This window comes from Frieseomelitta varia, unplaced genomic scaffold (genome assembly GCF_011392965.1).
Source record: "Frieseomelitta varia isolate USP_RPSP 00005682 unplaced genomic scaffold, Fvar_1.2 scaffold_339, whole genome shotgun sequence".
In the NCBI taxonomy this organism is placed as follows: Eukaryota; Metazoa; Arthropoda; class Insecta; order Hymenoptera; family Apidae; genus Frieseomelitta; species Frieseomelitta varia.
The window spans coordinates 134,643-149,474 of NW_025110078.1; the positions used below are offsets into that span (position 1 = coordinate 134,643).

Consider the following 14,832-nt stretch of genomic DNA (forward strand, 5'->3'; position numbering starts at 1 on the left):
ATGTCTAGTTTTGTTTCTTTTTGTTTCTTTTTTTTTTTTTTCTCTCTTGCAGCTAAAAATCTCCGTCTCGCGATTAGACTAAGCTACTTTTTTTTTGTTCTGCTTTATACTCCGAAACTGGCTCTTTTTTTTTTTGTTTCTTTGTTTGTTTGTTTATCTAGATTTTTCTGGCACTTCGGTAATGACCATTTGCGTTTGCTTTCGTGTTTGCTGTTCTCCCCTCTCGTTTCCTGCGTAATTTTTTTTCGATTGCGCGTGCTCGGCTTGGCACCGTTCTTTTTTTTTTTTTTTTTTGTTCCGCCGTCGAGAGCTACCCGCGATTCCATCCCGCGGCTCTCTCGAAACTCTCCTGCGAACGACACGCGTTTATTTATACTCTTGTATCCGACGAGCTGGAGAAAAAGGAAAGGCGAGAAAGTGTGGTCCGATTAATTTGCAATTGTCGCGTAGACTCGACAAATTTTCTCTCTCTCTCTCTCTCTCTCTTTTTTTCTTTTTTTCTTTTTTCTTTTTGTTTCTTTACCTAACGACTACGTATAATTCTCTAATTATAGACGCAGAGCTACGTCGTTTCATTTGTATCCTACCAATTCCTACGGATCGACTTCCACGATTTTATTTAATTTTCTTCTTCTTCTTCTTCTTCTTCTTCTTCTATTTATTTATTTTTTTTCTTTTAACGGAACGTTAAAGATCGGTTCCGCTGGCAATAATAGATTGTCATAGGTTTTTCACTTCTTCTTCCCCCCTTTTCTTCCATATTTCTTCTTTCTTTCTTTCTATCTTTTCGGTTTGCCTCGACTTGCATCCCACCTCTCGTTTCCACCTGTAACTTCAGACTTCACTCTTCAAGCATCCTTCCTCGTGTGTCTGTTTCCTTAACCAAAGAGAAAAAAAAAAAAAAAAAACAAATCCACACCCGATCCGCTCTTAAACCCTCCTTCACCCCCTATACGTTTGGCAAGCTCACGGCGGCAAAGTTACTAGAATATAACGACTATATTGTCATGCACTACAGTCTTTCTTAGAGCCCAACGTGTTGAACCCTCGTAGCACCCTCCATGGTACTTTGCCGTGGATACCATGGTCGGCTAACAGTTGCATAGAGATCTCTCTCTCTCTCTCTCTCTCTCAAGATTTTAAGAAGGATCAGAAGGTCCGCCGGACCTCTCCGTTTCCTCGTTCGCGTCGGGCACCGCGGTCACCGACGAGCCGCTCGTCGACGCGTCCTCCTCCTCCTCCATCTCCATTTTCACCTCGTTTCTCGATCTCCTGCCCCTTTGACGATTGTTGCTGCTCGTCGTCGAGTCGGTGTCGTCCACGTATATACGAACGTCCGGGCCGATGACCGTAATCTCCGGCACGTGCACCACCGCGCTGCCGTTTCTGCTTCCGCTGCCGCTCGCGCTGCTTCCGCTCGCGCTGCCGCCGATCATGCTGTCGCTCGTGTTCCCCGTCGACATCGGCGACACGTCCTCCGATCGAGCAGCATGCTCGCCCAAACAACCACCACCACCACCACCACCACCACCACCACCGCTCTTCAGCTTGGACGGCCTCCTTTCGTTAATGATCGACTGCACGTCGAGATCGTCCGCCGGCGGGGCCGATACCCGTCGTCGATCGTCCATCAGCCTCGAGGCGACGCGACCGTTGTTCGCCACGCTGCTGCCCGTTGTTCTCGAGGCGGTCACGTCCGACTGCGTGTCGCTCGACGACGGCCTCCGGCACAACGTTGCCTTGGACGGGTAAATAGTGGCCGTTGGCAGAAGGTAACGCTCGCTGATCTGTCGGGGACTGGCCAGGCCGGTCACCGAGTTGGCCGGTGAAACCGGCGACGAACTCGCCGGCGGCTTGCTCACGGTCAACAGTGACTTGTTCTCCTGACCGTCGCTGCTCGCCTGCGAAAAAAACAGTCAGCCGTGTTTGTGTGTGTGTGTGTTTTTTTTTTTTTTTTATTGCAACGACGAATAAACGAACGCTTTGCGTCGAATTTGCTCGCGAATCGAGGAGCAACGATGATTTTTCATTCGCGTGGAAAGGCTTTGCTCGCCGTTTGCGAATTTCATTTGCAACGATGACAAACTCGACGAAAGCGAGCGGATTGAAAAAAAATTGTGCTTACGGAATAAATTTGTACGTGAAGAATTGTGAGCAAAAGGACGCTCAACTCTTTTGTTCCTTTAGATTATTTTAGGAAAATTATTTCGAATAAAATTTGATTCGAAGAAATTGCTCGAGATGTCATACGAATAAAAGATTCAGCTTAAGCAAAATCAGTGTAAGCAATAATAAAAAATAATATTATAATAATAATTAAAAATATAATAATAATAAAAAATAATATTATAATAATAATAATAAAAAATAGTATTATAATAATAATAATAAAAAATAATATTATAATAATAATATAAAGTATAATAGCAATAAAAAAACAATGAAAATAGCAACACACTTGTGCCAATTGCATCGTAAGTGCTCTAAAAAAAAAAGGAGAGAAAGACGAATAAACCTGTTTTGTCGAATTTGTTCGTGATTAACGAGCAATGATTTCATTCATTCACGTGGAAAGGTTATTCGTTGTTTACGAATTTCATTTGCAACGATGAAAGCAAACGGATTGAAAAAATTGTGCTAAAAGCAAATTTATTGAATAAATTTGTGAGAAAAGGACGCTCAACTCTTTTGTTTCTTCAGATTATTTCAGGAAGTATTTCGAATAAAATTTGATTCGAAGAAATTACTCGAGATATCATACGAATAAAAGATTCAGATTAAGCAAAACAGTTAAGCAATAATAAGAAATAATATTATAATAATAAAAAATAATATGATGATAATAATAAAAAAATAATAATGAAAAATAATATAATAATAATATTATAATTAATAATAAATAATATTATAATAATAATATAAAGTATAATAGTAATAAAAAATAATGAAAATAACAACACACTTGTGCCAATTGCATCGTAAATGCTCTAAAAAAGAGAGAGAGAGAGGGAAAGAGCACACGTTGCACGTGCGTAACACCATAAAATTATGCCACACGACGTGCAAAACTCAAACAGAGTGAGGCACAGAATTCTCTCTCCCGTGTCTACGTTTCTCTCGCTAAAAGCTAAAGGGAAAAAAACTTACTTGCAACTGTCAACAAAATTGTCTGCCTAAAGAAATGAAAACGACAAAACTCATTCAAACTTGAAATTCAGAATCAGATGGTGCGGGAGGATTCGTATAGGCCGATCGCGGAAGAAGTAAGTAACAAAAAGAAAGAAGAGAAAAAGAAAAAGAAAAAGAAAAAAGGAAATTTCACCTGTAACCTTAGACGCTGCGCGTGTATGGTGTCGCGGCTGGTTGCTGCGCCGTAGCTGCGCTGGGGGATGATTCGTGGCACGCTCAGGTTGCTCACAGGTTTCTCGAATACTTCGGCGACTTCGAAATGCATCGGCAGTAAGGACCTCCTCTGGTGATGCCCCGAGTGAAACGTCTGTCGACGCTTCGATTTGAACTTGGACGGTCTTGTACTGGAACGATGATACGAGCTGCGCCGCGACAGCGACACGGGAATCGTTCCATCTGCAAGATAACCGCGAGCGCCTCTTAGACTATTCCATACAATTTAATATTAATATTATTCTATTTTACAATTCTATAGAAATATTATTATTATATAAATATATTAAAAACATATATATTATTATTATTATATAAAATATATATATTATTATATAATATCATAATATATACAATATTATTCTAGATTATAATTTTATAGAATATAATATTATTATATAATATTAATTTTATAGAATATAATATTATTGTTCTACGTTATTAATTTTATAGAATAGAATATTGTTCTATATTATAATTTTATAGAATATAATATTATTCCATATTATAATTTCATAAAATATATTATTATTGTATATAATAATATTATAGAGTAGAATATTATTCTATATTATAATTTTATAGAATATAATATTATTCCATATTATAATTTCATAAAATATATTATAATTGTATATAATAATATTATAGAATATAGTATTATTCTATATTATAATTTTATAGAATATAATATTGTTCTATATTATAATTCTATAGAATATAATATTATTCTATATTATTAATTTTATAGAATATAATATTATTCTATATTATAATTTTATAAAATATAATATTGTTCTATATTATTAATTTTATAAAGTATAATATTATTCTATACTATAATTTTATAAAATATAATATTATTCTATACTATAATTTTATAGAATATAATATTGTTCTATATTATAATTTTATAGAATATAATATTATTCTATATTATAATTTCATAAAATATATCATTGTTCTATACTATTAATTTTACAAAATATAATATTATTATATTATTAGAATATTAGAATATTATATTATTAGAATATAATATTGTTCTATATTATTAATTTTATAGAACATAATATTATTCTATATTATAATTTTATAGAATATAATATTATTATATAATATTAATTTTATAGAATTCTATTGTACAAAATTCTGTATTCTATATATATAAATTATAGAATATATCTATATTCTATATTATTCTATATTATTCTTTATTCTTAATATTATTCTATAGATATTTTATATTTCTCCGTACGTTCTCCAACAAGCATGAGAAGTTGGACCCCATAAATCTAACAAATTTGTCAGAATAATCATTAAACTCTGAGAATGACATCTGTGACTGATTCTCTCATTTGCGACAACCGGTCATTGTTATATTGTTAAACCATAGAATTGAATTTATTTATACAGCCTCAATAAAGAACTGTATTTGAAGCTAATGCTCGAACGACATTTTAAAAAAGATATAAAATTATCCCAGAGAGTGTAACCACAAAATTACGTGACTTGCAAAACAACTTAGTTTAACTCTGTCTAAAAACAGGAAAGATTAGATTGATTAATTATTAATTTACATTGTTAAATTTAATCTAAAGTTAGAACGTGGAATATTCGACAGTGAACCGTACCGTCTGCGTTTCTCTCTCGTGGTGGATTGTAAATAAAATTCGCTGGCAAGGAACGAACTTTAGCGAGACCAGGTCTGCTAGCTGGGATCTTCTCGTTCGTCACCAAGATAGACTCGCGTTCTCTAACGTCGTCGTCCTCCTCCACGCCGCCACCGTCGTCGTCCCTCTTCCGTTTCACTATCTCCTCCTCTTCCTCTTCTTCCTCGACCTCTAGCAGCTCCTCCTGCTCCGCGGCCAATTCTCTCTCCAGCTGAGTTTCCATGTCAAGCTCGTCTTCCATCTTAAGAAAATTAATAAATATGAATTTTCGCCAGATTTCACTACAATAGATAATTTTATTAAAATGTTAAATACTTTCGATTGAAAATATTGAAAATATTATCATTAAAGAGGGAAGATAATATTGCAAAATAATATTACAAATACTATATATTGTCTACTATAATATATACTATATTATATAATATATAATATATATATATATTTTTTATATATTATATAATGTATGATACTATGATAATATTACAAACACTGTATATTGTCTACTATAATATATACTATATCATATAATATATATATGTAATATATTATATAATGTATAATACTATGATAATATTACAAACACTATATATTGTCTACTATAATATATACTATATCATATAATATATATATGTAATATATTGTGTAATGTATAATACTATGATAATATTACAAATACTATATATTGTCTACTATAATATATACTATAATATATAATATATAATATATATATATATTTAATACATTATATAATGTATGATACTATGATAATGTTACAAATACTATATATTATCTGTAAAAATGTAAAAATCCTCAGTCTGATGAAACAAAATTTATAAAATTTTCAGAGAATTTTTCTACATTTCTCACAGTCACGTGTATTTGTTCTACTTGGAATTGAAATGATTCTGTACCTGTTTGTGGCTTTCCTCGAGGTGTTTCATGAGCACGGCGACGACGACGTTTACGAGAACGAATTGCGCCATCAGCACGAAAATTACAAAAAATATCGGGGCTATGATGGTGCTCACGCAACAATTCTTCACACAGTCGGCCGCTTCGTCGCAGTCGTCCCTCAGAGTGTCCTTCATGATGCCGTTCCAATTGTCGCCGGTGGCTACTCGAAAAAGCGTGAGAAACGCCATTCCGAAATTACTGAAGTGGGCGTGCTCCCCGAGACCTTGGCAAGGCATTTCGTCGCTACATTCTGCAATAGTTAACAAACACCGTAGAGTTAAAATAGTATCAACTAGTAATACTCTTGCGAAGAACGAATAAAGTATTCCTGGTATCAACGTTAATATTAATTTTCATCGTTTATTCATCGTATTATATATATATATATATACATATATCCCTTTTATCATCGTTTCTTATAGTTAACGATAATCCACTAAATGCTCTTGCAAATGAATGAATAAAATACTCCTGGTACTAATATTAATATTAATATTAACATACTTATTAATATGCTTAGTATTAATATTAATATTAATATTAATATACTTGTTAATATACTTAGTAATAATATTAGTATTAATACTAATATCATTAATATTAATATTAATGTTAATACTAATATCATTAATATTAATATTAGTATTTATACTAATATCATTAATATTAATATTAGTATTAGTATTAATACTTATTAATATGCTTAGTATTAATATTAATATTATTATGCTTAATACTAATATTAATATACTTATGCTTAGTATTAATACTAATGTTAATACTAATATACTTATTAATATGCTTAGTATTAATATTAATGTTAATATTAATATACTTATTAATATGCCTAGTATTAATATTAATATTAATATACTTGTTAATATACTAGTATTAATATTACTATATTTATTAATATAATAGTATTAATATTAATATTAATATACTAGGAATATTTTATTCGTTCGTTTTCAAGAATATTTAGTGCAATTATTATCAACTATAAAAAAATGATGATAAAAGGGATGTACAATATAATAAATAAATGACGAATATAAATGACACAACGTGGGCAGAAAGTTCAATAGAACCGGAAAGGACAAGTATAAAATTTACTCGTTCGAAGTTCCGCTTTTGAGAATGTTAACTGATCGATCGATTATAATTAAAACGCGTACCTAAACGGCCGAACAGCTCTACGCCGAGGGCTGCGAAGATGAAAAAGAGCAGAAAAAATAGTAGTCCCAGGTTCCCGACCTGCGGTAACGCCTGCATTACCGTGTCCAACAGGGCTCGTATCCCTTTCGCCATTTTCAACAGCTTCAGGACTGTGGGAAAAATAATTTCATTCATCGTTACTCTTCTCTCTTTCTTTCTCTTTTTCTTCGTTAAACTCACCTCTAGCGATTCGCAGAACTCTCATTACCCGAATTATCGTAGGATTGATCGGAATGATCTTCGACTCGACCTCTTCGAGGACTATACCAACCACCGACAGTATCACGATCCCGACGTCTAACTGATTCCATCTGCAAATCGGGATATTACGTTTCGTGCATCGACAAACGTATATGCGCAAATACAACAATTGTAGTAAATAACAGTGACGATGTTTAATAACGATATAATAAATAATAATAATAATGATAATATCTAACTAAATAAAATAATATAATAATAATAATAATAATAATGGTAATACTAAATAAAATATTAATACAATAATAATAATAATCTAACTAAATAGTAATAAATAATAACTGATCTAAACTCAAATATTCTAACTGATCTGAACTCAAATATTCTAACATTCGAACATTTTAACGATTATGACAAACTGAAGCTTTCTAAGAGAATAGAAAAAGCGAAACGAAATTTGCCAAAATTAGGAAAAACTAAATATTTACCAAATGCAACAATTGCAATAAATAATAATAATAATTTGCAATTTATAAATACCCTTGATAAAAGTATACACTTTTATTTACTTATATTTTAATAAAAAATAAATAATTTATTTTATTTTATTCTATTCTATTTTATTCTATTTTAATCTATTCTGTTTTATTTTATTTTATTTTATTTTATTCTATTCTATTTTATTCCATTTTATTTTTTTTTTATTTCATTTTATTTTATTTTATTTTATTTTACTTTATTTTATTTTATTTTACTTTATTTTATTTTATTTTACTTTATTTTATTTTATTTTATTTTATTTTATTTTATTTTATTTTATTTTATTTTATTTTATTTCATTTTATTTTAATTTATTTCATTGTATTATTCATTGTATTATTATTATTATATTTGTATTATTATTATTATTATTATTATATACGTACTTGTCCTTGAGGTAAAGATGTAGACCCAGGGCGAGAAGTTTCATGAAAGATTCGAGGATGAAGACCGCGGTGAAGAAATAATTGAATATCTTTAGGGCGTAGGTCAGCGCCTTTGGCATCATGTAAAACTCCATTGCCATGGTGACAACATTCAGGCCGATTACCGCAGCGATTGCTAGGTCGAAATACTTGGACGTCACAACGTTGTGAACGAACAGCCTGGATTTCGAGTAGTTTGTATAGTAGGGCGGCTCGTGCATCTCTGCAAATTTCGGTATTTTTTTTTATTTTTTACTTTAATTATTTTACAAATAATTATCGAGCAAATTTAATTTCCATTTCTCTTTCTCTTACTTCGTCGTTTCTTCTCCATTTGGAGGGCTCGTTTCGCAGCTCGTCTCACGCGTTCCTCCTTCTCCTGTTCCTCGCGACACCTGTGAAAATTTTCCACCACAACCCCCACGAACATGTTCAGGACGAAGAAGCCCACCAGCAGAATGAATGCTATGAAGTAGAGCAGCCGCCACTCCGAGTAATTTTCGATCGGCTGAAACAGACGTCAGCGGGGAATAATTCAAACGTTGATCCATCAGATGCTATGAAATCCTAATTATATATTATATAAAATTCTAATTATATAAATTATAATAAAATTCTAATTATATAAATTATAATAAAATCCTAATTATATAAACTATAATAAAATTTCGAATTATATAAGTTATAATAAAATTCTAATTATATAAATTGTAATAAAATCCTAATTATATATAAACTATGATAAAATTTCTAATTATATAAGTTATACTAAAATTCCCAATTATATAAGTTATAATAAAATTCTAATTATATAAATTATAGTAAAATTCTAATTATATACATTATAATAAAATCCTAATTATATAAACTATGATAAAATTTCTAATTATATAAATTATAATAAAATTCTAATTATATAAGTTATACTAAAATTCCCAATTATATAAGTTATAATAAAATTCTAATTATATAAATTATAGTAAAATTCTAATTATATACATTATAATAAAATTCTAATTATATAAACTATAATAAAATTTCTAATTATATAAATTATAATAAAATTCTAATTACATAAATTATAATAAAATCCTGATTATATAAACTATAATAAAATTTCTATAAATTATATAAATTATAATAAAATTCTAATTATATAAATTGTAATAAAATCCTAATTATATAAACTATGATAAAATTTCTAATTACATAAATTATAATAAAATCCTAATTATATAAACTATAATAAAGTTTCTAAGTATATAAATTATAATAAAATTCTAATTATACAAATTGTAATAAAATCCTAATTATATAAACTATGATAAAATTTCTAATTATATAAATTATAATAAAATTTTAATTATATAAATTATAATAAAAATTATAATTACAATTATTATAATAATTGCATAAAAATATATTAAATTATAATAATTGCATAAAAGTTATAATTATATAAATTACAAAATTCTAATTATATAAACAAATTATCTCAATATTATATAAACTGTCGCATGGAATCTGAAATTATACAGAAATAATACTGATTTTTGAATTACTTCATATTTTTATATACATTTATACGTTCACGTTTTGCAAGTTTCGCTCGTCGAGAATTTTCTTGTCCCGAGATTGCAATAATTTCTCAATTTCAAGTATATTCAAGTATAACCCGTGGCGAAACAAATAATAAATTAAGTACTTCTCAATCATTTCTATCCAGCGACAAAGTAAAAGGAAGCGAATCATTGTGTACGATTCAGTCACTCGTTACGGTCCGCGGTTGCCAGGCGCAAGTGGCTTGAAGGGAGGAATATTTTGCAAACAGGCCTACTTGTAAGCGAAAGCGGCGGAATGTAACACGGAAATAAAATTGGCGAGCGTGTTACCTGTTGATCGACGCCCACAGCGTCGAGCCCCGTGTACATGATGTTCACCCATCCGTCTCTCGACGACAACACGAACAGCGACATCAGCGCTTTGCCGAGATCGTCGAAATTGTACTTCCTGTTCAGCCATACGTTCCGTTTGTCCTCCAGGCAGTCCGTCTTATTGCGCACGTTTTTAATATCAGGCCCCTCGCAATAATAAAAGGCACCCTTGAAGAGCTGCACGCCCAAGATACCGAAGATTACGAAAAAAGTACAGCATATCAAAACGATGTTGCCGATAGGTCGTAAAGAGGATAACAATGTCTGAACAACCAGCTTCAAACCAGGAGCTCGGTTAATAACTCGCAACGGTCTTAGCGACCTTAAAAGTCTAAAAACCTGCAACCACGTGAATCAAGTGTTTTGATAAATGCGAGATGCGTGATGCGTGATGATCAAAATGTGTGATCGACCCCTTGCCTTGTTATTCCTGCAATTTTTCTTTGAAAAGAAAAAAAAATATAATAAAGCCACGTGCGAGTTGCCACCCACTTTTAATTTTCAGATTGGAGAGCTTGAGATTCGAGTTCGAGTTGTTTTTTTTTGTTTTCGTTTTAAATTCTCGAGACTTCGAGGCAAGAGGTCGAGCATATAAAATATATGAAATTGTAATTTGAAATAACATCGTTTTTTTATTTCTTCGTTGTAATTCTAACGTCACTAGGCAAAAGTATTCGCGAGCCGAAATTGAAGTTGCATTTTAAATATCTTGTCGCCAAATGTATTTATACTACGTGTGTACAATACTAAATTAAGCGCTTCTTGACGCCATAGGATGAACAATGTATAACATCATTATTTTTGAGTCTTTTAATATTAAAGTAATTTATAATATATTCATATAATATAATATATTCAAGTAAATAAAATAAAATATTTGATATATTTTTACATAATAAAATATTTATTAAAGTAATTTATAATTTAAAGTGAATAAAATAAAATATTTTACATATTTTTATGTTAAAAAATATTTATATTAAAGTAATTTAATAAAGTAAAATATTTATATTAAATTAAAGTAATTTATATTAAAATAAATAAAATAAAATATTTTATATACTTTTACATAGTAAAATATTTATATTAAATTAAAGTAATTTATATTAAAATGAATAAAATAAAATATTTTATATATTTTTACATAGTAAAATATTTATTAAAGTAATTTATATTAAAATAAATGAAATAAAATATTTCACATATTTTTACACAATAAAATATTTATTAAAGCAATTTAATATTAAAATAATTCATCAATCTTTTAATAAACACAGAATTTATAAAATAAACCTCGTTCTGCATTCTAATTAATTCTACATTAATACACAACTTGAAATGAAACTTTCAAACTTTTTATATGTGCTTCGTTTGAAAGAAGAACACATCCAAAATATAGAGAGAAATTTTCATGTATAATTTATGGTTTCACAATGTCTGCTGCATTCCTGCCCAAGAATTTATATACACTGTATGCTGTGTTATTAGATGCGGGTTTATTTACATATTTAATTATCGATTGTTGTTACACCTTGGCGACAAGTAACGTCTCCGACACGTCATTGTGAATTTTAATATAGGAAAAAGGAATGACGTAGCAGAGACGTCAGTTAAGGATTGATTAATTACTGAATTTTGTAAGAATATCATAAATTGTTCTTCATCTTCGTCACCGTGTGAACGAAATGAAATCAAATGTGAAACATGAAATATGGAACGTGAAAGATTACTTTCAATTGAATCGTACATCAAAGTATCGAAAGTAGAATTAGTTGAATACAATTTGCATATACATGTGTGACAATGTAAATCGATAAACCAATAGAACCAAGATTTACTATTGAAATACGTTTGAAAAATGATTATTTGAATAACATATCATCTTCACATTTTTGACTGTCGAGCAAAATAATTTTTCCCTTTTTTCAGTTTCCACAAATAACTTCTGTTACTCTATTGTGTAAAACATTATCGTACAAAGCGTCGTCATATGCTAGAATGATTTATTACTTTACTTTATTTCAATGAATTAATTTAACCAAAAGATTGGACAAATACTGTTATACTATTTTAAAGTAAAAGCAACTAATTTAGCTAATTAAAATAAAATATTTTAAAATCAGAATATTTTTAAAATAAAAGTAATTAATTTGACCAAATTTAACCAAAAGATTGAACTAACATTACTATATTATTTTAAAACAAAACTAACAATCAGTTTCACCAAATTTAACCAAAAGATTGGACTAATACCATTCTACTATTTTAAAACAAAAGTAGCAAATTAATGGAAATGATTTATCATTTCAAATTTGTTTTTCCTATCGCTGCCGCGAATAAAATTTTGAATAAAATATCATTTCTCAGTCGTATTTTACCTTTCACGCAGTATCTGCAAGCGAAAGAAACACAGAAAACAAGCCACATTATGATCACATTAAGAAGAAAGGAACGTACCCTCAGTATTCCAAATATCCTTGGACTACTCGACGACAATAGGGACATTGACAAGTCGATTATGGAAATGATCACAAGAACTCCGTCCATAACGTTCCAGCCTGAAGTAAAATAAGCGTCGGAGCCGTACAGCATACCAGATGCAACAACCTGCGGGCAAATTATAATTGGATTCTCACAGATGATCAGACTTCTTATTTTTCTTTTTTTTTTTTCTTTTTTTTTTTGATTACCTTGATGAACATTTCAACAGCAAACACCGCGGTAAAAATGTAATTCGCAGTGGATAGAAAAAGTCTTTCTCCACTGTCCGGTGGTATGTTTGGCCGTTCCATTGCCAGTGTAATACAATTGAGACCGATGAAAAAGAGAACCACGTTATCGAACCATTTCTGATCGACTAACCATCGGCATAAAACGCGGAATCTGAAAGACGTGAACGCGTCTCCGCTGTACAATGGGCGGGCAATTAAAATTGCTCGTTATCAAATTGAATAAACGTTCAATTGGACAACATGTTTTTGGGTTTGGAGATATCGAAAGGACGTCGGGCAGTCGGATTTTCATGGAATGAAGGGGAGTATATATATTGGAAATCATGTTAACCCTCGGACGGTGGATGCTTCGGTGAACGCAGACTCGATTTCTCAGACAGGTTTGCCGAAGGGAGCTGATTCCCTTCTCGATAACTGCTTGCGCACACAGCTGCAGTATTATTAATAATTTGAAAAATACATAAAACGTGATGTAAGATACATTTATATAATTTAAACTTAATAATTCAATAAAGCACAATGAATTTGAATAATTTGAGAATGTGCAAACTGCAATTTGAGCAATTTGCAATAAAATACAAAATACCGAAAATAAAAACAAGTGATACTGTAGCTAAAATTATGACATTATGCTATATAATTGAATAATATAATATATATTATATATAATATTAAATAAAATACAAAATATTGAAAATAAAAACAACTGATATTGTAAGTAAAATTATGTAACATATAATATAATAATAATATAATATAATATAATATTATATAAAATAGAAAATATTGAAAATAAAAACAACTGATATTGTAACTAAAATTATGTAATATATAATATAATAATAATATAATATAATATAATATAATATTATATAAAATATTGAAAACATTGAAAATAAAAACAACTGATATTGTAATTAAAATCATATAATATATAATATAATATAATATTATAAATAATAAATATTATATAATATTATATAATGTTATATAAACTACAAAATATCAAAAATAAAAGCAACTGATACTGTAACTAAAATTATAAAATATATAATATTATATAATATAATTATATAATATTTTATTATATAATATTATATAAAAAACAAAATATCGAAAATAAAAATAATTGATGACTGCAGCTAAAATTATATAATATTATGTTATAATATTATATAATATAATATATATTATATATAATATTATATGAAATACAAAATATTGAAAATGAAAACAACTGATACTGTAACTAAAATCATATAATATATAATATAATATTACAAATAACATATATTATATTATATAATTATATAGTACATTATATTATATTATATTATATAATTATATAAAGTACAAAATATCGAAAATAAAAACAACTGATACTGTAACTAAAATTATAAAATATATATGATATTGTATAAGAAACAAAATATCGAAAATAAAAACAACTGATATTACAACTGAAATTACATAAAATTATATAACATATAATATAATAATATATTATGATGTAATATATCTATATTACAATTAACATACAATATATTATATATATAATTTATAATATTCCAGTAAAATGAATTTAATAATAAAACCGAAACAGCTGAAGGAGCTGATACTATAATTTGAAATGAGAATTGAAAAGGCAACAAAAATTACACCCAGCATTCACCGATCGGGGGATCGAGCAATTCAACTACATTTTTAGATAATGATTAAAATATTATACACACGCGCACACACACACACACAC

At 29.2% G+C, this 14,832-nt stretch overlaps 1 protein-coding gene across 6 annotated transcripts in view; it reads right to left on the reverse strand.

Moving 5' to 3' along the window:
* Positions 1 to 873: 873 nt before the first annotated feature.
* Positions 874 to 14,832, reverse strand: part of LOC122530335 (voltage-dependent T-type calcium channel subunit alpha-1G) — a 166,987-nt gene continuing 153,028 nt past the window's right edge. For 4 of the 6 annotated variants that reach the window (XM_043657186.1, XM_043657189.1, XM_043657183.1 and 1 more), the window contains 12 exons: positions 13,038 to 13,230; positions 12,805 to 12,954; positions 10,306 to 10,686; positions 8,729 to 8,921; positions 8,375 to 8,636; positions 7,428 to 7,558; positions 7,208 to 7,357; positions 5,990 to 6,282; positions 5,037 to 5,316; positions 3,323 to 3,585; positions 1,538 to 1,901; positions 874 to 1,504 (listed from right to left, as the gene is read on the reverse strand). In XM_043657186.1, the coding sequence (XP_043513121.1) occupies positions 1,140 to 1,504; positions 1,538 to 1,901; positions 3,323 to 3,585; positions 5,037 to 5,316; positions 5,990 to 6,282; positions 7,208 to 7,357; positions 7,428 to 7,558; positions 8,375 to 8,636; positions 8,729 to 8,921; positions 10,306 to 10,686; positions 12,805 to 12,954; positions 13,038 to 13,230 (3,025 nt within the window). In that variant the 3' untranslated portion in view covers positions 874 to 1,139. Of the gene's footprint in view, positions 1,505 to 1,537; positions 1,902 to 3,129; positions 3,174 to 3,322; positions 3,586 to 5,036; positions 5,317 to 5,989; positions 6,283 to 7,207; positions 7,358 to 7,427; positions 7,559 to 8,374; positions 8,637 to 8,728; positions 8,922 to 10,305; positions 10,687 to 12,804; positions 12,955 to 13,037; positions 13,231 to 14,832 lie in introns of those variants that run through there. The other 2 variants (XM_043657187.1, XM_043657188.1) reach the window with 2 other exon arrangements.